The 20,334-nt window shown below is 51.6% G+C and overlaps 2 protein-coding genes and 1 pseudogene across 4 annotated transcripts; 1 reads left to right on the plus strand and 2 right to left on the minus strand.

Annotated features, from left to right (window-relative positions):
- Positions 1–551: 551 nt before the first annotated feature.
- On the minus strand, positions 552–652 carry LOC132014748 (U6 spliceosomal RNA; annotated as a pseudogene).
- Positions 653–9,659: 9,007 nt separating this feature from the next.
- On the plus strand, positions 9,660–12,581 carry ZFAND2B (zinc finger AN1-type containing 2B). 2 transcript variants are annotated; one of them, XM_059392682.1, is made up of 9 exons: positions 9,660–9,905; positions 10,187–10,281; positions 10,521–10,652; positions 10,785–10,936; positions 11,195–11,290; positions 11,350–11,431; positions 11,523–11,590; positions 11,915–11,987; positions 12,185–12,581. In XM_059392682.1, exons 1-9 carry the CDS (start codon positions 9,851–9,853, stop codon positions 12,227–12,229), a joined length of 798 nt encoding a protein of 265 aa, XP_059248665.1. In that variant the 5' UTR covers positions 9,660–9,850; the 3' UTR covers positions 12,230–12,581. The 2 variants fall into 2 exon arrangements, with proteins under 2 accessions (XP_059248665.1, XP_059248666.1); XM_059392683.1 differs by having other exon boundaries at positions 9,661–9,905; positions 11,371–11,431.
- Positions 12,582–12,700: 119 nt separating this feature from the next.
- ABCB6 (ATP binding cassette subfamily B member 6 (Langereis blood group)) lies at positions 12,701–19,922 on the minus strand. 2 transcript variants are annotated; one of them, XM_059393509.1, is made up of 19 exons: positions 19,189–19,922; positions 18,737–18,874; positions 18,301–18,487; positions 18,002–18,103; positions 17,650–17,833; positions 16,913–17,034; positions 16,314–16,423; positions 15,910–15,975; positions 15,601–15,726; positions 15,389–15,465; positions 15,237–15,300; positions 15,038–15,123; positions 14,780–14,837; positions 14,466–14,570; positions 13,902–14,076; positions 13,643–13,755; positions 13,308–13,402; positions 13,166–13,234; positions 12,701–12,984 (listed from the first exon to the last, which is right to left on the minus strand). In XM_059393509.1, the coding sequence occupies exons 1-19, from the start codon at positions 19,735–19,737 to the stop codon at positions 12,882–12,884; spliced, it is 2,529 nt and encodes an 842-aa protein (XP_059249492.1). In that variant the 5' UTR covers positions 19,738–19,922; the 3' UTR covers positions 12,701–12,881. The 2 variants fall into 2 exon arrangements, with proteins under 2 accessions (XP_059249492.1, XP_059249491.1); XM_059393508.1 differs by lacking the exons at positions 12,701–12,984; positions 13,166–13,234 and having other exon boundaries at positions 13,314–13,402; positions 13,643–13,804; positions 19,189–19,837.
- Between the last annotated feature and the right edge of the window lie 412 nt (positions 19,923–20,334).

Below are 20,334 nucleotides of genomic sequence, written 5' to 3' on the forward strand. Positions count from 1 at the left end.
TCACTGGCACTTCCCATCCCAAGCCTTTCCAAGGCCCTGCAGCCCAGACTGGCTTGTTTCCCTGTCATCCCTCTTTTATAACCTTTCCATTTTCCAAGATGTTTGCTTTTCCTTTCTTTTTCTTTCTTTCTTTTTTTTTTTAAGTAGGCTCTGCTCCCAACCTGTGGCTTGAATTCATCACCCTGAGAGCAAGAGTCACTGACTGAGCCAGCCAGAAGTGCCCTCCCTGAGATTTTTTTCTTTTTAAAGACTTATCTGTTTATTTTAGAGAGAGAAAGGTGTGGAGAGCAGCAGAAGGAGACAGTCTTTTTTTTTTGTTTTTTCTTTAACATGAAACAGTTTGGGGTGCCTGGGTGGCTCAGTTGTTAGGCATCTGCCTTGGGCTAGGGTCATGGTACTGGGGTTCTGGGATTGAGCCCTGCATCAGGCTCCCTGCTCAGTGGGGAGCCTGCTTCTTCCTCTCCCACTCCCTCTGCTTGTGTTCCTGCTCTCTCGCTCTCGCTCTCTCTCTCTGTGTCAAATAAATAAATAAAATATTTGAAAATAAATAGGTAAATATGAAATGCTTCATGAACTTGTGTGCCATCCTTGCTCAGGAGCCATGCTAATCTCTGTCTCATTCCAATATTAGTATATGTGCTGCCAAAGAGACCCTGGGGAGAGAGAATCTCCAACAGACTCCATGCTGAGCACAGAGCCTGATGTGGGGCTCGATCTAACGGCCCTGCGATCACAGCCTGAGCCAAAACCAAGAGTTGGATGGTCAAGATGGTTTTTAAAAATCATATCTCCATGTATTCTTTCTTAAGCTCTCTTCACTCCTTTATTACTATTTTACTGGAGTTTGAGAAGGGAACAAACATCAAACGTGTGTGTTCCATCTACTGCATTTAACAGAAAGTCTCTTTTCCACCTTCCTAGCCTCAGTCTTCTCCATGCCTTACTTGTGAGGGTAGTCTGTAACATTTGCGATGCCCTTCCTGTGACATTCCTGTGGCTGGAACACCTTTAGATTCTTGTCCATCTGGAGAATTCTCACTGTCCCTCCCCGGCCCCGCTCCTGAGCCTTGCTGATTCCCTTCTCTGTGTTCTGTAGGCTCTGTGCACCCATGAGAGCCTGGTTTTCAAACTTTCATGAATTAGTGGGTCATGAAATCAATTTAGGGAACCTTAAATAGCATTTATTTTATACTTTTGTATACTGGGATGAGGTGTAAAATATATTTCCTGGTGTGAGTTAAGACTGAATAAGTTTGAAAGCCACTGTATTGGGGTGCTTTTCCCTTTGAATCCATTGTTTGTGTGTCTTTACTACTAGACATTGAACAGCTGGGGGTAGAGATCATGGGTTAGTTATTCACCTTCTGCACACCCATGGCATTATTTAGTGGAGTGAACCAAATATATATGAGATCATTGTGCCACCCATAAAGTCCTATGATTTGAAGTAGGAGTCTGATTAGCTCACAGGATAGCTAGGGCACTTGAGGACATCAACCGACAGTACCAGAGACAGGGAGGCTGACCTCAGAGAAGACAGAGCCGTCGGGATGCTCTACATATCTCCTGGGATCTGAAGCCCGTTCCAAAGAGCTCCCCCATCCTGGTTCTCACTTAGATATTTAAATACCTTGCTATGACAGGGTGTTTGATTATTGATAACCAATGGAGAGATTTGGGATTTCCCACACTCTGAGAAAACACCACTTAAGACTCCTCTTTTCAGTTGTTAAGAAGGCCACAAGAGTAGATTTCAGGGGGGCAATGTTATATCAGGCGATAACATGGGACTCAAGGCATCACAAAACTCTGGCTCCAGATCCCATTTCCGTAAGCAGCGAACTTCTCAAACTCAGCCGGCTTCTCTGCAAAATGGGAACACATTAAGCTCTCCTTCAAAAGGTTTTCTTGTGGGATTAAAGAAACTAACAGGTGCGCAAGAGCAGGACAAGACAGGTAAGTTTTCCTTTCCATTTTTTCATGCCCTCGTTCTCTGAGAGCTGATCGAGGAGGAGGAAGACCACAGAGCAGATACCATTAGCTAGTATTTGAGTCGAATTGCGCTGGAGATATCCTCGCTTTAACTTTGTCTGCTTTAAACCTGCTGACCCTGAAACAAGAGGTGTTGTGTTTGGCCCCGCCCCCACGTGCTCAGTTACTGAGGAGATGATTCCTGCTGTTCCAGGGAAGGGGCTCCTGCTCCGTTACTGGTTACTCTTGCAGTTGAAGCACAAAGCTGCTTATCGGGTCTGTGTAGGCTTTGTTGGGCTACAATGAAAGAGACTTACGTGGGGCTTGATTATTAACTGATACCTTCTGACACAGCTCCGTCAAGGTAGAAATGTTGTTGAATTTCTTCTTTATTCCTTTATTCAGGAAGCAAGGACCCTACATTCAAACTCTGCGTTAGGGAGTGGTTACTTGGATCTGTTCGACATCCTCTATAAGTCTTCCAAAGCTCCTCGGCTGCTGATCCACGCGGAAAGCTTAATCTAGACTGTAACTCATCAGTTAGGAGATGTCTTGTCTGAGAAAAGTGAAGAGCCAAAGCTTCCCTCCTTTTTGTGGTCTCTGTGGTGTCTGAAGTAAGTCTTGGGACAGTTAAAACATTTTGGCAAAGTCCCAAGAAAGAGCTCCAAAGATTTTATTTTTAGGGTTCTCTAAGCCTTTGGTTATCTGAGCATCCGTGGAGCGGGAGCAGGGAGAGAGACAGTGTTTATCTTTGTTTAGTCTGCTCCAGACAAGTTTCCAAAAACTGAAAGCCTACAATTCTAAAGCCACAGATGAATGTAGAGAGAAAAAAATGTTTCTTAAAACCAAGTGATTATAATTTAACATGAAGAGGATGATTTATTTATTTATTTTTAATTTTTAAAAATTTATTTATTTGACAGACAGAGATCACAAGTAGGCAGAGAGGCAGAGAGAGAGAGGGGGGGAAGCAGGCTCCCCGCTGAGCAGAGAGCCCAATGCGGGGCTCCATCTCAGGGACCCTGGGATCATGACCTGAGCCGAAGGCAGACCCACTGAGCCACCCAGGTGCCCCAAAGAGGATGATTTAAAATCGGATGGTTATATCTTAAAATAAAAGCACTTATAAAGCCCTAGAACTTATTTAAAATTAAAAGCAAGTAAACAGACTATTAATGCATAGATTATAATGTCAGTATATCGAGTCCTGCCAGAGCTGTGAGTGGAGAGTCTATAAGGTTGGTTAGGGAGCTCAGAAATCCCTCTGCTGCCACTACCACAGCCAACACCTTATGTAGACAATACACCAGCAGAAAGTTCCAAATGAAGGAATCAAATGTTCATTTTTATTAATATGATTTTCCATAACAGGTACATCACAAAGGAAGCTTTGGGTTGTAGGAGTCAGAAGGCTTTGCTAACAAGGACACTTACTCTCCTATACCGAAAGGCCAGATGTGGTGCTCAGGGTAGTGAATTTATCAATGACCCTGGATCTTTTCCATCTCTCTTCTCTGCTGTCCTCAACATATTGGCTTGTACTCTCTGCTTCGTTCCACTCATGGTCAGAAAATGACTTCCTAAGTGCTGCATGTCACCAGTAATGTTTAGAGCAGAAATAAATTCTCATCTGAATAGATAGGAAAGGGAGGCCTGGGTGGTTCAGTTGGTTAAGCGTCTGCCTTTGGCTCAGATCACAATCCCACGGTCCTGGGATCAAGTCCTACATCAGGCTCCTTGCTTAGCGGGGAGCCTGCTTCTCCCTCTGCCTGCTGCTCCCCCTGCTTGTGCTCTCTCTCTGACCAGAAAAAAAAAAAAAAAGGATAGATAGTATATGTGGGGTACTTGGGTAGTTCAGTCCGTTAAGCGTCTGGCTTTAGCTCAAGTCATGATCCTGGATCCTGAAATCAAGCCCTGTGTCTGACTCCCCCCTTCAGAAGTCTCCCTCTGTCGGCCCCCCTGCTTGTGCTCGCTCTCTCTCTGTGTGTGTGTCAAATAAATAAAATCCTTTTTTTTTTTTAAAGATTTTATTTATTTATTTGACAGAGAGAAATCACAAGTAGATGGAGAGGCAGGCAGAGAGAGAGCGAGGGAAGCAGGCTCCCTGCTGAGCGGAGAGCCCCATGCGGGACTCGATCCCAAGACCCTGAGATCATGACCTGAGCCGAAGGCAGCGGCCTAACCCACTGAGCCACCCAGGCGCCCAAATAAATAAAATCTTAAAAAAAAAAAAAAGTATGTGCATATAAAGGTTTTATTTAAATCATGAATGAGGGGCCTGGTAAAGAATACAAAAGAGTTGGAGTTTTCAAGGAAGAAATGTATATCAATAAATGAACAAAATTAATAGGTTGGTTACAAACTGATTAACATTCCACAAAGAAAAAAAAAAAAGCCTTTAGGGCTATGTATGTTTCTTTGAAGTTATGTATGAACAACACTTTATCAATTTTCACAGCCCAATGCTATAAAGTGTAAAGTGTGCTTTTATCACTAGTGGATTGTTAGCCAAATATAACAACAGTTATATTTCCAAGAGCACTAGATGAGGTTTTTTAGAAAACCTCCAGCATTATGTTTTTAGCATTATATTTTTTAAAGAGAATGATCATCATTTTGGGTTTTTTTAGAGATAAGGATAAATTTTTCTTTCAGATTACAAATTGTGTAATATGCTTTAACCAAGCGGAATGAAGGCAACTTAATTGGCTTAGAGCAGCTTGGCTTCCCCCTCTCCCCAGAACCAAAGATTACAAACGATTAATTGGGGGGGGGGCAGAAATCAACATAGTGAATGGGCAACGAGATTTAAAAAAAAATGAAACAATAGAATATTGGAGTAAATCAAACATTAATAAGTTTTGGCTTATAAAATGTAGTTATAAAATGGGTATTCAATGTTGGTAGTGGTTAACAAGTTTGAGAAACACTGACTTAGGGCATTTAAGATTCATCCCAGAGGCTGTAAAGAAAGGGATGCAAGTAGAACACAAGGGTGATTAAAATCATGGTTTTGTCCTCAAGGAGGAAGCTGGGAAAGGCTGTTAGGTAGACAACCAGCAGAGAGCGCTGCGACAGGGGACTGGTCAAGTGGAGCTCGTTCTCATCCTCAAACCACGTGAGGTAAGAGGCCTTCTACAATCTTGGCTGCTCTGTGACGTTAAGTAACCCACACCCTGCTTTAGTACTTCAAGCTCAAGATGGTCCACGTAACATAAAATGTGTCGTTTATTTCCCCCTTGTGACACTAGTCTTCTTCCTAATATCTGTTATCCTTCACTGACATAATAATTGAAATTTGATCTGGGCACATGACCATCCAGCTGAGGACTACATTTCCTAGCGAGGGAATGAGCACAATGGAGCTAGGTATGACTGTTGTGACTTAGTGCTAGTCCATCCAAAGCGCCCAGAAGTGATGTATGCAAATAAAGGGTCATACCCCTAAATCACTGGTGTGCCTTCCTTTTCCGCTCCTTCATTCTGCTGCCTGGAGCAAGGACTCTTGGGACCACATGGACAAAGGCAACAGGTTAGGATGAAGGGGGCACAAAATGGAGATGTCTGGGCCTTTGAGAGGTTTTTCCATACTAGCCTTGGATTATTACACAAACAAGAAATTAAACTTCTTTCTTATTTATGCCACTGGTTTTGAGTCCCCATTATGGCAGCGTAACTTATTTCCTATCTATATCCTCTTCTTATATACGATTAGTAGAAAATAAAAGTTTGAAGGGCAGAGGTACATAGACATTTGGCACCTCTGTTTTTAAGGTGTGTGGACTTAGACCATACTCTCAGACAGTAACTGTTTGCCTTCATGTCTTGGTACAAAAACCCAGCAGGCTCACAATTAGATAGAAGGTCAGAGAAAAACAATTCTTGCCCATGATGTATGCTGCTTAGGTTAAACTAAATCATACAAAAAATTTTTTAAAGATTTTATTTTTTTTTAAAGATTTTATTTATTTATTTGACAGATAGAGATCACAAGTAGGCAGAGAGGCAGGCAGAGAGAGAGGAGGAAGCAGGCTCCCTGCTGAGCAGAGAGCCCGATGCGGGGCTCGATCCCGGGACCCTGGGATTATGACCTGAGCCGAAGGCAGAGGCTCTAACCCACTGAGCCACCCAGGCGCCCCAAAAGATTTTATTTTTTTTAAGTAATCTCTATACCCAACGTGGGGCTCAAACTCACAACCCCAAAATCAAGAGTTGCACACTCTACCAACTGAGCTGGCCAGTTGAAAAACTGCCAGCTTCCCCATATGAAAAATTTTTAAGTGTAAAAAAAGTAGTCAAGTATTAGCTATTTCAGGGGCGCCTGGGTGGCTCGGTGGGTTAAGCCGCTGCCTTCAGCTCGGGTCATGATCTCAGGGTCCTGGGATTGAGCCCCGAGTCGGGCTCTCTGCTCAGCAGGTAGCCTGCTTCCCTTCCTCTCTCTCTGCCTGCCTCTCTGCCTACTTGTGATCTTTCTCTCTGTCAAATAAATAAATAAAATCTTTAAAAAATATATTAGCTATTTCATAAGTTTAAATCTAACCGAACTGAGGCTGGATTTCACAGATACGGAGTTTGGGAATTCACAAACGGCAAGCTCTTCAACATGTTCTTTCTACAGGGCCAAGGTCAAAAGCTAAATTCCATGGCAGAGGGCCTGATGTGTAGACCTGTCTCAGAAGCCTCCACAATGTCATCAGCCTGACTTCTCATTGTGATCAGAGATTCTGACGAAGCCTTAAGAAATACCTTGACTCTAACGGGATGACTTACAACTGTCTTAAAACAAACAAAGTGAAATGAGGGGTAATGGCAGTTAGCCACAGTTTTGTCAGAGTGTAGACTTGGGAGGAGGCAAAAGAATCAGCCGTATGACTTAAGCCCATATAGGTGAGCTACAAGATCAACCTCTTTTTAGGAGGCTCACGGTGTCCCACTGTGAAAACATAATATTGCAGATAACAATCTCTTTTCCCGTTACCCAGTCAGTATGAGAGCATGGGAGTATGGCAGAGGGTCAAACTATAGGTTATGTTACAGGCCCCATGGTTTTCTGAACATTGATTCTCTTGACCTCAATTCCAAATTTTTGGGAAAGAAACGATTGGCCAAGTATTGCCAAATATAGCAGATGTTCCTAGTGCCCTGTGCCATATTTGCTCAGTCCATCTATAACCTCAGCTGCGCTGTTCACAGAAGCCCTAATGGCTTTCCACCTCAAAGCCCAGCCTTGCCATCTCTGCCTCAAGGTAAAGCCTCCGTAGCTTAGCTTGCACACATGAGCACAGGCTCGGCAAAGTGGGCGTGGAGAGTTACCACCACTGACAGCAACACCCAGCTGGGGGCAAACAGGAGTCTGCCCCCCACCCCCCGCCCATCTGCCCTTTAGAAAGACAATTCTGAGGTGCAGAATTGTTTCTCCTCTGGTTGCCAGTGGTACTGAGCTCCTATTACCATGGTGGTAACCAGCTCAATAACATTCTTTATTGGTTTTCCTTCCTTCCTTGTCTCTCCCTCTTTTTGGCTACAATTACTCCCACATGAACCGCCTGTGCCCAAATCCTTGTCTCAGGCTATGCTTTTAGGGGAACACAAACTTAGATACCCAGTACATGTCAGGTAATCACTCCCAGACCAATCATCTTCCGGAGGGCAGAAACATTGCTGTCCTGAGCCACCCCAGGGTATGAGGGTGGGTTGAGGGATGCAGCTGTCAGGATTTCCATTAAAGAATGGCCAAAGGTGCTCCATACACTAAACCAATGTTTGGCTGAATTTTTACATGGAGGTAAGTCAAAGTGTTTCCTGCAGATAAGGTTGGAATTTTTCTTTAAAAAAATTTTTAAGTACTTTATAATTGCTCTGGGAATAGAATTCCCCCACCCCCATTTTATCCCTTTAGTGATACACTGGAAAGTTACTTATTTTAAAATACCTATCTCATATCGAAACTCTCTACTGAGCTCTCATTAATTCTAAGCATTGCCCCCACTCTGGTTCAGGCCATCATCATCTCTTCTCTGGATTACACCACCTCCCCCCATCTCCCTTTTTCCAATCTCATACTTCCCCTGATCTGTTCTCCACGCTGAAGCCAGAGTGATTTCCCCAAATACAACCCTGATCATGCCACTTCCCTGCTTAAAGCTATATTTTAGTCTCTTGTCATATTTATGTTGAAATTCTCAATACTGCTGTGGCCTTCACTATCAGAGCTAATTTGTCTCCTACTAGCTCGCCAGCTTCACTTTCTGCCAGACTGCTTTCTGTACCTAAGATCCAGATGCCCAAGCGTTCTTTTTGTTTTTATTTAAATTAAATAAATTTGTTTCTATTTAAATTTTAAAATTTTAATTTTAGTTATATTAGCCAACATATAGTACCTCACTAGTTTTAGATGTAGTGTTCAATAATTTATCAGTTGTGTATAGCCCCAAGCTTTCTTTCTTTTTCTTTTTTTTAAAGGATTTTATTTATTTATCTGACAGAGAGAGAGATCACAAGTAGGCAGAGTCAGGCAGAGAGAGGGAAGCAGGCTCCCCGCTGAGCAGAGAGCCCCATGCAGGGCTTGATCCCAGGACCCAAGATCATAACCTGAGCTGAAGGCATCGGCTTAATCCACTGAGCCACCCAGGTGTCCCCTAGCCCCAAGCTTTCTTAAAGCTCATCTGAAGATCCTCATTCCCAGTCTTATTTCGAGCTCTTTGTTCCTGCTGATTTCTCTGCCTGGAATACCATCTCCTTCCACCCTCTTCCTTTCTCCTTCAGCCTTCACCTAGCCAACCAACATCCACTCACCCTTCAGGTTTTGACTGAAAGAATACGCGCCCACCCTGGATTGGGGTATCTGAAATGGATATATACTGCCCTGTGAGTCATGTCTTGGTATATATCATCCAGTTGCTTCTTCCTATGTTTTTATTAACAAGCTCCCAGGGGCCCCTCAGCCGCTGAGCTACTGAGTTCTCTCACCTGTGAGGACAGATGAGATGATGACATCCCGACCCAACTTACTTCATTCCCGTGTCAAAACAGACTTTACTTCTAAAAACAATTTTCCGAAATTGTATCAAACCCACCTAACAAAACACAGAATCCTAGGCACTGCGCTGGGCGTCAGGGACCTAGAACAAGATAGAGGTGGTCCCTCACTGCCCCGTACACTCACGAGCGCGTGTGTGAACCGCTTATTACAAGGCGATAAAGGGCGCCAGTACACCATCGGGGAGATCACACAGCAGGTGCTCCTAACTCGGACTGGGGAGGGTCAGCGAAGTCTTACAGAAAGGACATCTGAGGTAAACCCGGAGGAAGGATCCGCAGGTCTGGGGAGAAATCTGCACTTCGAGGCAACATGGAAGTCGTCAGCTCGTGGGCAGTAAGAGCAAGCCGTCGCCGTGGACGAAAGGGCGAGAGTGGTAGCGTGAGGAGCCGGCGCGGGACCCGATTGTGCAAAGCCCCCAGCCCCCAACCCTCCCTCCCCAAGATACTAACTACCCAAGCCCTCGCCGGCGCTTTCGCCCGTCCGGGAGCTTAGTCGGCGCCCTCCAGCCCCGAGCCGCGCGCGACCACATCCTCGCCTCACCCGGCCGGGGAAGGCGGGACTCGGCTCTGCAGGGGCGGCTCCTCCCGCCACCCGGAGACTGCGCGGGACGTGCCCGCCCTGCGCGATGACGTCATCACGCCCTCGCGCGCCGGGGGAGGAGTGGGAGTCGCTGGCCGGGAAGGGCTGAGGCTCCGGTAGCCCCGGCAGGGAGGGGGAGAGGGAGGGGCGGGGCAGGAGCCCCCTGGAGTGCGGGATCGTGGTCCGGACCCGGAGCTAGAGACCCCTCCACACGCTCAGCGCCGCTTCTTCAGCCAGCAGGTCCCGGCCGGCTCGGCGATGGAGTTTCCGGACCTCGGGGCTCACTGTTCCGAGCCGAGCTGTCAGCGCTTGGGTGAGGGGCGGAGCGCGAGAGGGGCGGGGCCGGGCCGAGAGGGGCTTGGAGTTGCAGGTGGGGCAAAGGGTGGGCTCCGGGGCTGGCAGTGCCGGAGGAGGGCGGGGACCGAAGTTGGGGGGCGGTGGCCAAGGGGGCGTGGCTTAGGAGAGAGTGGCCTAGGACTGGGTGCAGTTGGTTGCAGACCGGGAGGCGTTTTTCTTTCCCCTGAGTGGAAGGCTGAGTGAGTGGGAACGACGCTGAGGTCCCGCTGGACCTGCAATCCGACCTGCTCCCTGCAGATTTTCTGCCGCTCAAGTGCGACGCCTGCTCCGGCATCTTCTGCGCAGACCATGTGGCCTACGCCCAGCATCACTGTGGATCTGCTTACCAAAAGGTGAGGGGGCGGTCTGAGGGTGGGAGGGGGCGGGTGGAGGATGCTTGCATATCTCCGGAGTCCCTCTGTCTCCCATTTCCTCTCCTTTATTGTTTTTCTGAGGCTCAGTGCTGGAAACATTGTTTCCTTGTGTGTTTATAGGGGGTATATCCAGGTTCTTTCGGGCAGACTGTTTCAGGACCAGAGATTTGGTTTGACTGGGAGCGGGCCACGGACTGATCCCTGCTCCTTAACTCTAGGATATCCAGGTACCTGTATGCCCACTCTGTAATGCGCCTGTGCCTGTGGCCAGAGGGGAGCCCCCTGACCGCGCTGTGGGGGAGCACATCGACCGAGACTGTCGCTCAGATCCAGCACAGCAAAAACGTAAGGTAAGCGTTGGAGGGGTTAGCCATGACTCAGCTGGGACTTTGGATGCTTGCCAACCGCAACAGCTCTTAACGATGGCATTGGAGAACGAGGTCAGAGTCTTAGCAGAGACAAACCCTCCCTCTCCACCTCAGATCTTCACCAATAAGTGCGAACGCTCTGGCTGCCGACAGCGAGAAATGATGAAACTGACCTGCGAGCGGTGTGGCCGAAATTTCTGCATCAAGCACCGTCACCCACTGGACCACGATTGCTCTGGGGACAGTCACCCCACCAGCCGGGCAGGGTAATTGCAACCAGGTCCAGTACTTGCCTTTAGGAATCATCCCATCCTTTTGGAACTGACTCAGCCTCTACCGTTACAAGTTGGGGAGCTTCAAACCTGTTGCCTTTGGCTAGAGGAGTCTTTTAGCTTCCTATTCAAATGCGTATTTTTCCAGGCTGTTTGGGGAGAATTTCCCTCCTGACCTCCTGGGTAAGGCCTGGGAGGAGCATGCTAGCTGACTGTTCTTGGAGGCATGTCAAGAGTGTCTCTTCCCTACAGACTTGCTGCCATCTCCAGAGCACAAGGTCTGGCTTCTTCTACAAACACCGTCCCCAGCCCAAGTCGGACATTGCCTTCATCTACCTCTCCCAGCAGGTAGGCACGCCTGCCTGGTTCTTCTCTCCCTTTTTTTCCCTTCTCATCTCTGATCTCAGCCTCTTGAATGTCTGCCGTAGAGCAACAACCCAGTCCCCATCCTGGACAGCCCCTCCAGTGATTGCCCTGCAGAATGGCTTGGTGAGTTGTGCGGAGCTTGAGTGGACCAAAGCAACCCCCACTACGGAGAATAAAGTCCAGGGCAACTGGTTGTCTTTCTGCTTTTTTGCAGAGTGAGGATGAGGCTCTGCAAAGAGCTCTGGAACTGTCCTTGGCAGAGACCAAACCCCAGGCCCCAAGGTGCCTCCTGTGGTGAAAGAGGGTGGGGTGTGGGCAAAGGCTCAGTTAGGAGGGATTGTGGTGGGACTACTCCAACCCCACAGAGAGTAATAATTAAGAAGTTGGGCTCCAAATTCTGCTTTTTAACTCTACGACCTTTGGCAAGTTCTTGAACCCATAAAGGTTCTTGATTTTCTCTAAAATGGGACAGAACTGCTACCTACCTTGTAGGGTTGCGTGAAGACTGAGAATACTCAGAAGCGCTCAGCATAGGGATGCTAGCAGATCAGATGCTCGTGTTTTAGATATTACTGTCCTCCAACTTGCGCTGTTGCTCCCTCCCAGTTCTCAGGAGGAAGAAGACTTAGCTTTAGCACAGGCCCTGTCGGCCAGCGAGGCAGAATACCGACAGCAGCAGGTATGAGGACTGGGGAGAGCTCAGGGCTGGCCGGGAGGGGAGTGGGGGGTGTGTGTGCTTTCTTCGAGTGGTAGAGAGTTTGGGAATGGTGGTTATCCTTTCGTTTTTGGTGTGACTCCAGCCCACACTAGGTTCTGAAGTGAGGACCGGCCCTCCTTTCCTTGACACCATGCCCTTTCTTCCCTTCCTTGCTCCAGGCCCAGAGCCGCAGCTTGAAGCCGTCCAACTGCAGCCTGTGCTAGGGCCCTGGGCTTGGGGAGGGAGGCTCAGCTGAGGAGGACTCTGGCCCCCACACCTCTAGGGTACACAGGGTGAGGAGGCTGGGAGCAGCCAGGAGTGAAGATGAGGACGCCACCTCCGGGGAGCATCCAGAGGAGCAGCGTGTGGAGCCGAGACTGCAGAAGGCCCACTGGCCTCTCCAGCTGCCCAGGAGAGAGCAGCTAGAAATGTCCGGTGGGTGGGCCCTTGGCGAATGCTGGCCAGGCCCCGTACAGCCCCCTGCATTTTGTCATCCCCTTTACACTGAGGCTGCCCCCATGTATAGGGGGCCAGGAAGGGCCTGGAAGGAATAAAGGATCTTGGCAGTCACTAAGACCTCCAGGTGGCGTGTTTCTTTCTCTTGTCCAACCGAAACCAGAGGAGTCCCATCAAGAATGCTGCCCTGACCTAACGGTAGAGGCTCCCCAAAGTACCCCACACCAGAGTCACAATGATCCTAGTATGGTCCACACTTTTATTTCCCCAAAAAGTGCTTTTCTGAAAGGTTCTTTTCCTCTGCTATGGCTAGCACCATACCCCTTCACTGGGATGAAATGTGCCAGGAGAAGGGATACATCTTCTTCCTCTCTGAGTTCTCCTTTGGGAGGGACGTGGCCGCAGCTTTAGTCACTATCCTCACTCTGGGGGTCTGGTGTCCTCAGAAACTTCTTCTTGTCCACACTGCTGCAGCTGCCACATGTCTGCATACATGCCGCCTCGGGACAATAGGGCCTCGTGCCTGAGGTGAGGAGGAAAGTGCAAGTCCCTATTACCCGCTTAACCCTAAGAGTCCTCACCTCCAGTCCACAGAGAGGAGAGGGATTGGCCCGAGAGATCCCTCTGAAACACTCCTGGGATTTCATCTTTTCCTCGGGCCCTGTTCAGAGGCCCTGCCTTGCTCGTCGTGCGGGCTCACTTACCGTCCTCGCTCCACAATGCAGCCATCCTTAAAGACGAGGATCTGGTCAGCGTCGACCACAGTTGAGAGCCTGAGGAATCAGAGTTGAGTTAGGCAGTACACAACACAGGTGGCCACCGCCACCCACCACCCAGGTCCCGTACCTGTGCGCCACTACGATGGTGGTGCGATTGGCACAGACTTTGGCTAGAGAAGCTTGGATGGCTCTCTCGTTAGATGTGTCCAGTGCAGATGTTGCCTACAGAGAAGATCTGGGTGAACCTGGCCCTGCCTCCCAAAATCCCCATAGAAGGAGAATACAAGCTGTTACCTGAGGTCTTGGGAATCAATAAGGACCTTCTCTGCATTTGAGAACTGTAAGATGTCTCTATGAAGCAGGGATTCACGCTATCTATCCGTGATGGGACACTGCCCCATAGCAGCGGCCTGGGCCCAGGGCAGGAAGGAAGAAGGGGAGCAGGCAGCCTCGGGCCCTCACCTCATCCAGCAGAATGATGTCTGGAGCCTTGAGGATGGTGCGAGCAATGGCAATGCGCTGCTTCTCTCCCCCACTCAGCTTGAGTCCCCGCTCGCCCACCTGTGTCTCGTATCCTGTGAACATCGCCCACCTCCCTCAAGTCACACAGGCTACATTTGGTTTCTGTGACCAGATGAGCAGGAAGGGATGGAGCAGAGGTCAGAAGGAGGAGTAGGGCTGAATCAGGCAGGGGAGGGGCTCTCTCTGCAGGGCAGCTCACCTTCAGGGAAATTCAAGATGGCCTCATGGATGCCAGCAGCCTGAGCAGCCGCCATCACCTCCTCGTCCCCAGCAGTGATGCAGCCATAGCGGATGTTGTTGGCAATGGTGTCGTTGAAGAGGACGGTGTCCTGGGGCACGACTCCAATGTGAGACCGGAGGGAGATCTGGGTCACCTGGAGCCAAGAGACCAAATGCCCCAGGCTGTGAGACTGCCCCACACCTGCCCTCTGGCCTGGAGAGAGCGGGGCTACTAGTGGGGCAGGAGGGGAAGCACATGGGAGGGGGTACAGGAACCCTGTCACCACCGCCCCAGATCCTAGCTGCATGGGCCAATCCCTCAACCTCCCTGAGTCTGTTTCTCTGTCTGTGAAGAAACAAGACACTCTGTGTGCCCGGACTCCCTTATTTGGGGAGGTCACATGGCACGAGGAAGGCCAAGGGCTCCAGCTGCAGCTTTTTGCAGGGGTGACATCCTCTCTCTGGACAGTGGCCAGCACTCCCCAGAGTGCCCTTCTTTCACACACAGGCCCCTAAATCACAGTCTCCTCCCTGGGAACCCTACCTGGGAGATGTCCTGCCCATCAATTCGGATGCAGCCGGAGCTGATGTCGTAGAAGCGAAACAGCAGGCGCAATACCGTGCTCTTCCCGGCTCCCGACGGGCCCACCTGGCGCAGTGGAAACAGAGGGAAGACATGTTTAGGACTGCTGGCTCTTAAGGCTTACTGTCCAAGAAGCTGCCAGTGTCCATAAAGGCTGCTACGTTCGATCCTATGGCCTGCGTGACAGGATTCCACTGCCTGGATCACAAACTTCCAGAAGCACTGGGAGTGGGTTAACTCAAGGAGTCTGGGCCAATACCCGGGTCTTCTCTCACCAGGGCCAGTGTCTGTCCGGGCATGACAGTGAAGGACACATCCTGCAGGGTCTCTCGCCTGCAAGGAAAGGTGGGCATGGTCAGCAGGCCTGTGGCACTCCCAGTGACCCCTTCCACCGGCAGAGCAGAGCTACTCCTGGGCCCTGCCCCTCCCCAGCTCAGGCTCCCTTTCTAGGCAATGGTGGGTGAGAAGCTGGGTTGGCCACATGTAAACGGACGATGGGACAGGGGCCGGGAGATGGCAGAAGGCAGGCTCACCCACTGGAGTAGCTGAAGTGAACGTTCTCAAACTCAATCTGGCCCCTCTGGAAGCGCAGGGGCCCTGCTCCAGGCAGGTCCTTCACCTAGGAGAGTGCCGCCCGTGTGTGCTGCCATCACAGGTCTGGTATCCCCGAGACAGCGGGCCACCGCGCAGACCCCCACATCCTGCACGCCCCACTCCCTGCATTTCACTCACTTCTGCCTTCTCTTTCAGCAGGTCGAACATGTTCTCCATGTCGATGAAGTTCGTCTGGATCATCCTGCAAGAACAGCGCCAGCTGGGGCCCCTCCGAGGAGCGGGGGATATCAGTGAGCGCCCCAGACGGGGCAGGGTCGGAGGTCAGTTACCTGTAGTAGGTGCCAAACCAGTTGAGCGGCATGTACAGCTGGATGATGTAGGTGCCAAACAGCACGAAGTCCCCGACCTGCAGAGATCCGAGGGGAGTACGGGGTCACGGGACGCCTACGGGCTGTCATCCTGCCCGCTTCCCACCCGGGCACTGGGGGCCCAGACACAGGCCCTGAGCCTCTCTTCCCTGTCCCCAGCACAGTGGCCTCACCTGTAGCTTCTGCTCGCTGACAAAATATGCACAAAGCAGGGAGCCAGCGAGGAGCCCAAGCCCGATCACCAGGTTCTGGGTCTGATTCAGTAGAACCAGAGAAGCTGTTGACTTCCACTCCAGATCCTGGGGCGATGACATAGGGGTTCGGGGGAGGCGGAACGTCACATATGCACTCTCACCAAATCCAAACTGAGCCCAGGCAACTTTGACCTCATTTTCTCAGCCCAAAGCTATCCTCCTCTTGGCCCTGGCAATTCTGCGTGGCTGGGCCGCTGCTCTCAGCAGGTGTCCAGCGGGCATCCTCACCTGGTACTTGAGGATGGCCTCTCGATAGCGGTCCACTTCGTAACCCTCCGCGTTGTAATACTTCACCTGACGAAGTCAAGCCACTCTTGTGAGACACGGCTGCTGCCTGAACACGGCCTGCAGCCTGGATCGTTTCTTGCACATTCCCACTGCCTCCTACCTCGTTTTATTTTTTTTTTTAACTTTTACTTGTATTTAAGTACTCTCTACACCCAACGTGGGGGTCAAACTCACAACCCCGAGACTGAGTCGCATGCTCTTCGGACTGAGCCAGCTGGGTGTCTGTCTGTCCTCATTTGAAACATCACTCCCTCCCCACTGCACTCCCCGACCCCAGGTCCCCTGGCAGCCCCGCTGGCGCACACCTCCATGCCTCACACTAATACCACCAAGGCCTTCATTACCGTCTCAAAGTTTAGCAAAGAATCCACAGCTCGGGCCCGCGTAGCGTTCTCCTGTGTGTTCATGGCACGTCGAAACTTCGTTCTCCACTCGGTGACCACGATGGTCACAACTACAGAGTGACAAGAGGGGGAGGAAGGGGAAGAAGAGAGCGTGGCATCACTCCCGACAACAGAGACCACAGGGGGATGTCTGCCACCTGCCACATACACGCGAACGGTGACTAGGGACCCAGGTACCAAAGGGAGCCCTAGGTCCCCGAGGAAAGGGGCTGTGCCCAAGACACCCATGCAACCTGTACAAGGCCTTGTGTGTGAAAATGCTGTTGGGGGCTGGCTGCATCTGGTTACACGGATGAGGTTTCTCCGTGACGTGAACTCACAAGGTGACCAGGATGCCCTTCCCCAGCCCTCTGTCCAGGCCGAGCTATGGCTCTCCTGGCTGAGAAGGCCAGTCCGTCGCGCTAGGGAGCAGCCGGAGTTGATTGGAGTCCCCTCATCTACAGCCTCCCCTCACTGGGCCAGCTGAGTAGGGGCAGGACTCACACCCAAGGAAGTCCCTGGAGCATTTCGGGGAGACATTTCCCCCAGGCAGCACTCACTGAGATAAAGACTCATGCAGAGGAACACAATGAGGCCAAACCAGGCGTTGAAGAACATGCTGAAGTAGATGATGCCGATGGTGATGTCAGCCAGTGTGGGGAGGATGTTGAACACCAGGTAGCTAAGGAGACAAGTCAGACAACAAAGGAAAGTTTAGGGGCTGGGAGCCAGCCGCTCTGCCCCCCGGAGTTTCCTTGTGGTTTTGTTTCTCAGTGACAGAGTAGAAGCAAGCTGAATTGCCCCTCAGCCAGTGGACGGCTAAATAAACAGGTAGCAGGCCCCAAGGACAGGATGCGCCAGGTCAGTTATGAACGAGGAGGCTCTTCATGCAGGACAGGAATAGATATCCTGCCATCCTGCCGTTTTGCTGATAAGGCAATTCTGAGAATGACACCTATGTCGTGATCCCATGCATTTTGGGAAAACCCTCCCCAGCACCCTGTTAGGGCAGTGAGGCTGTGCACATACGTATGTCAACGTATCAAAAGCAGAACCCAACATCCTAGATGGGGTGGGAACCTCTGGAAGAGCGAGCAGAATTTATAAGATACTTGCTCCGTTTAGTTGTGTTACTTTGATAACATACCTATGTTTGTCTTAAAGTTAAAAAAAAAAAAAAAAAAGGATAAAGCAGGACGGAGAGGCAGGTGAAGCTGGGTGCTTTCTCCAGCCAGCCCCCTTCATGCCTGCTCCTCCAGCCCCGCCGCCCCTTACTCCGTTTCCGCCCTCCTGACACCTGAGCAGCCCCGTGACGCTGGATGTGCCCCGGTCCACAATCCGCAGCACCTCCCCGGTGCGGCGCCCCAGGTGCCAGCGCAGGGACAGCTCGTGCAGGTGGGAGAAGAGGCGCAGCTCCACTTGCCGTGACGTGAACTGCTGCACCCGAATCCACAGGAACGTGCGCAGGTTGCTCACGAAGCCTAGGGGGAGCCGGGGGAGGCCTCGGTAGAGCTGGGGGGCCAAACACCATCAGCCCGGTATCCCAGATGAAAGGTCCGAGACCACCAAAAGGCCAGGGGAGGGGTGCTTAGGGGAGGAAGAGGGGGAGAGGCCAGTGCCAACCAGGATGACAGCAGGGTCCCTTGTACCTGTACTGCCTGTGCCACCCCCCTGGAGGAACTTGAGGATGACATAAACGGTAACGGTCCAGGCCAGGGAGCTCCAAGGGGCCTTCTCAGTCAGCAAGTTCACTACGGAGACAGTAAGTCAGAGCTCAATTCCAGCCCTGAGGACTCTGTTCAGGAGAAACTGTTCCAGGCACCAGCCACAGCCCCTTTCTCATCCTCCCACTCCTAGCACTGCCCCACCTCCGTAGGTTAGGGCCTGCACCTTGCACGTGGCCCATGAAGGACCAGAAAATTGAGCTGGCACTTCTTCGTCCCCTCACCTATGTCCCTATAGAAGATGGGGACCAACACGTTCAGTCCCCGTTCCAAGCCCATGAGCCCCAGGCAGATGAGCACAATGAACTGCAGAACTGGGCTCCCTTGAGGCCACAGGTAGCCACTCAGTAGGCGGAGCTTCCTGCCCAGGTCTTGCCATGTAGATCGTGGTGGTGCCTCTGTTGACTGAACCTAGGATAGTGAAACACGTAGGGGCGGGGAGCTCAGAAGTCAAAAAGAAGTGCCCTAGGCGAACCCCTCTGGGGAAAAGGTATGGGATTACAGCTCCCAGCTATCTCAGACCCACAAGTGATCCCCAATGAGGTCAGAAAGGCTCACAGGGCACAAACTGAGATTTGGGAAAGAAATATCATGGTGGGAAACAATGAGGACAGGCAATGAAAGTAAGACAGACCCTAAGATTCAGAAATTCATGTATACCTCGCTCCTCTCTACATCTTGATCATCTTCATTAATTTTCAAGGCATAGGACTGGGGACGAAGTCCAGGGGCCCAGAGTCCCAAGATAAAAAGCCCTCCAGAGACCACATACCGCAGCACCCACAGGCTAAACTGAACCTAGAATAAAAACGTATCCGGAGAGCATCAAAGAAGGCCAAAAATGCCTTTGTTACCACTTATAACAGGGCTGGGTACTGGAACAGGGCACATACCCAAGTCAGGGACCCAGCATCAGGGAAGCTTTAAAAACATCTACAGTGACTCAGCACAGACACACCCCACCAGCTGGCTATCAGCAGCCAGGCCAGGAGGCCTCCCCCTTTTCCCTTTCTTAGGTGCATCCCAAAGTGTGGAACACTGTGCCCAGGCATATCATCCTTCTTCCCAGCCCTTGCCACTCATGATTCTCCTCTCCCCAAGAGGTCCCTTACCTGCTGGCCCAAGTCTGCCCGTGCCCACCACCACAGTGGGCTGTTCCATGACACAAGGGCCAAGTTCTCAGCTGTAAATGCCACAGTCCAGAGGAGCAGGAGACCCAAGCTGTGCCTGAACTCGATCCAGATGCCCATAGCTAGCTTCTGCCACGCCTGGTTACGTTCCACCACAAGCAGCCCCAGGCCACAGGCGCTGGCCAGAGTCCCCAGTATGGAAGCCAGCAGTAGGTAGCCTGGCAGCGGGGCGCCCCCGGCAGTGCCCACCCGGCCAACCAGGCTGGCTAGCGGCAGGGCCACCTGAAGTGTGGCCAGAAGCAGCTGCAGTACGTAGGGAGCGACAAGAGGCCCGGAGCTCCAGGACACCTCGCGGGCGCCAGCAGGCCGCTCTCGGCTCTTGCAAGGCAGGGCTAGCACCAAGGCCAGAGCCCCCAGGGCCATCAGTATCGAGGGCGTAAGAGTGAAGAAGAAGCAAGGACTCAGGCCACCCTGCACCCAGGCCGGCCCCAAAGGCCCCTCGGCCTCGCAGTAGTTGCCCACGATCACCATGGCGATGCGTGGCCGCCGGCCGAGGCTGTGGGGACTGCGGGGACTGCGGGGACTGCGGGGAGTGCAGGAAGGGCAAACGGGACCAGCTGCTCGGGGCGGAGCGCGGACGCTGGGGTGTTTTGGGTCATGGAGCCGAGGGGCGCCAAGCCGCGGGGGTCTCAGGCAGGGACACACGTGGGCCCCGCCACACTACGCACTCTTCGCGCACGCGCCGCCGCCACGCACTCACGCAGGGCACGCACGCCGTCTTCGCCCGTCAGTCCGCCCCTCGCTCGCAGCCCGGGAACCTCTTGCTGAGTCCGGGCGGGGAGGAATGCGGGGAGGAATGCTGGGCTTCAGCCGCGAGCGGCTCCCTCGCGCAGCCGCCCGGCCCACCAGGGCGGCTCCACGCCTCACGTAGGGCCCCCATTGGTCAACCTCCCTGAAGGGGTGGGAGGGAGAGGGTGCACGCGGGAGAGGCAATGCACGGGGGTGGAGCCGGTTTAGTCACGTGCTCAGGGCGCGAAATCTGACCGCACGTCCAGCCAGAGACTTTGACCTCCACCGAAGCAGGGCTGGGGAATGACTCTTCTGCTAGTCAGCTCGCTATATCCGAGT

Source organism: Mustela nigripes, chromosome 3 (assembly GCF_022355385.1).
Source record: "Mustela nigripes isolate SB6536 chromosome 3, MUSNIG.SB6536, whole genome shotgun sequence".
Classification (NCBI taxonomy): Eukaryota; Metazoa; Chordata; class Mammalia; order Carnivora; family Mustelidae; genus Mustela; species Mustela nigripes.

Excerpts from the sequence above, each read along its gene's own strand:
- ABCB6 (XM_059393509.1), bottom strand. The coding sequence starts at position 19,737 with ATGGTGATCGTGGGCAACTACTGCGAGGCCGAGGGGCCTTTGGGGCCG. Across the intron at positions 18,488-18,736 it reads AAGATGTAGAGAGGAGCGAG|GTTCAGTCAACAGAGGCACC; the intron begins GTATACATGAAT and ends TCACTATCCTAG. Across the intron at positions 15,466-15,600 it reads TCAGCGAGCAGAAGCTACAG|GTCGGGGACTTCGTGCTGTT; the intron begins GTGAGGCCACTG and ends GGATCTCTGCAG.
- ZFAND2B (XM_059392682.1), top strand. The coding sequence starts at position 9,851 with ATGGAGTTTCCGGACCTCGGGGCTCACTGTTCCGAGCCGAGCTGTCAG. Across the intron at positions 11,291-11,349 it reads TCATCTACCTCTCCCAGCAG|CCTCTTGAATGTCTGCCGTA; the intron begins GTAGGCACGCCT and ends CTCTGATCTCAG. Across the intron at positions 11,988-12,184 it reads CAGAATACCGACAGCAGCAG|GCCCAGAGCCGCAGCTTGAA; the intron begins GTATGAGGACTG and ends TCCTTGCTCCAG.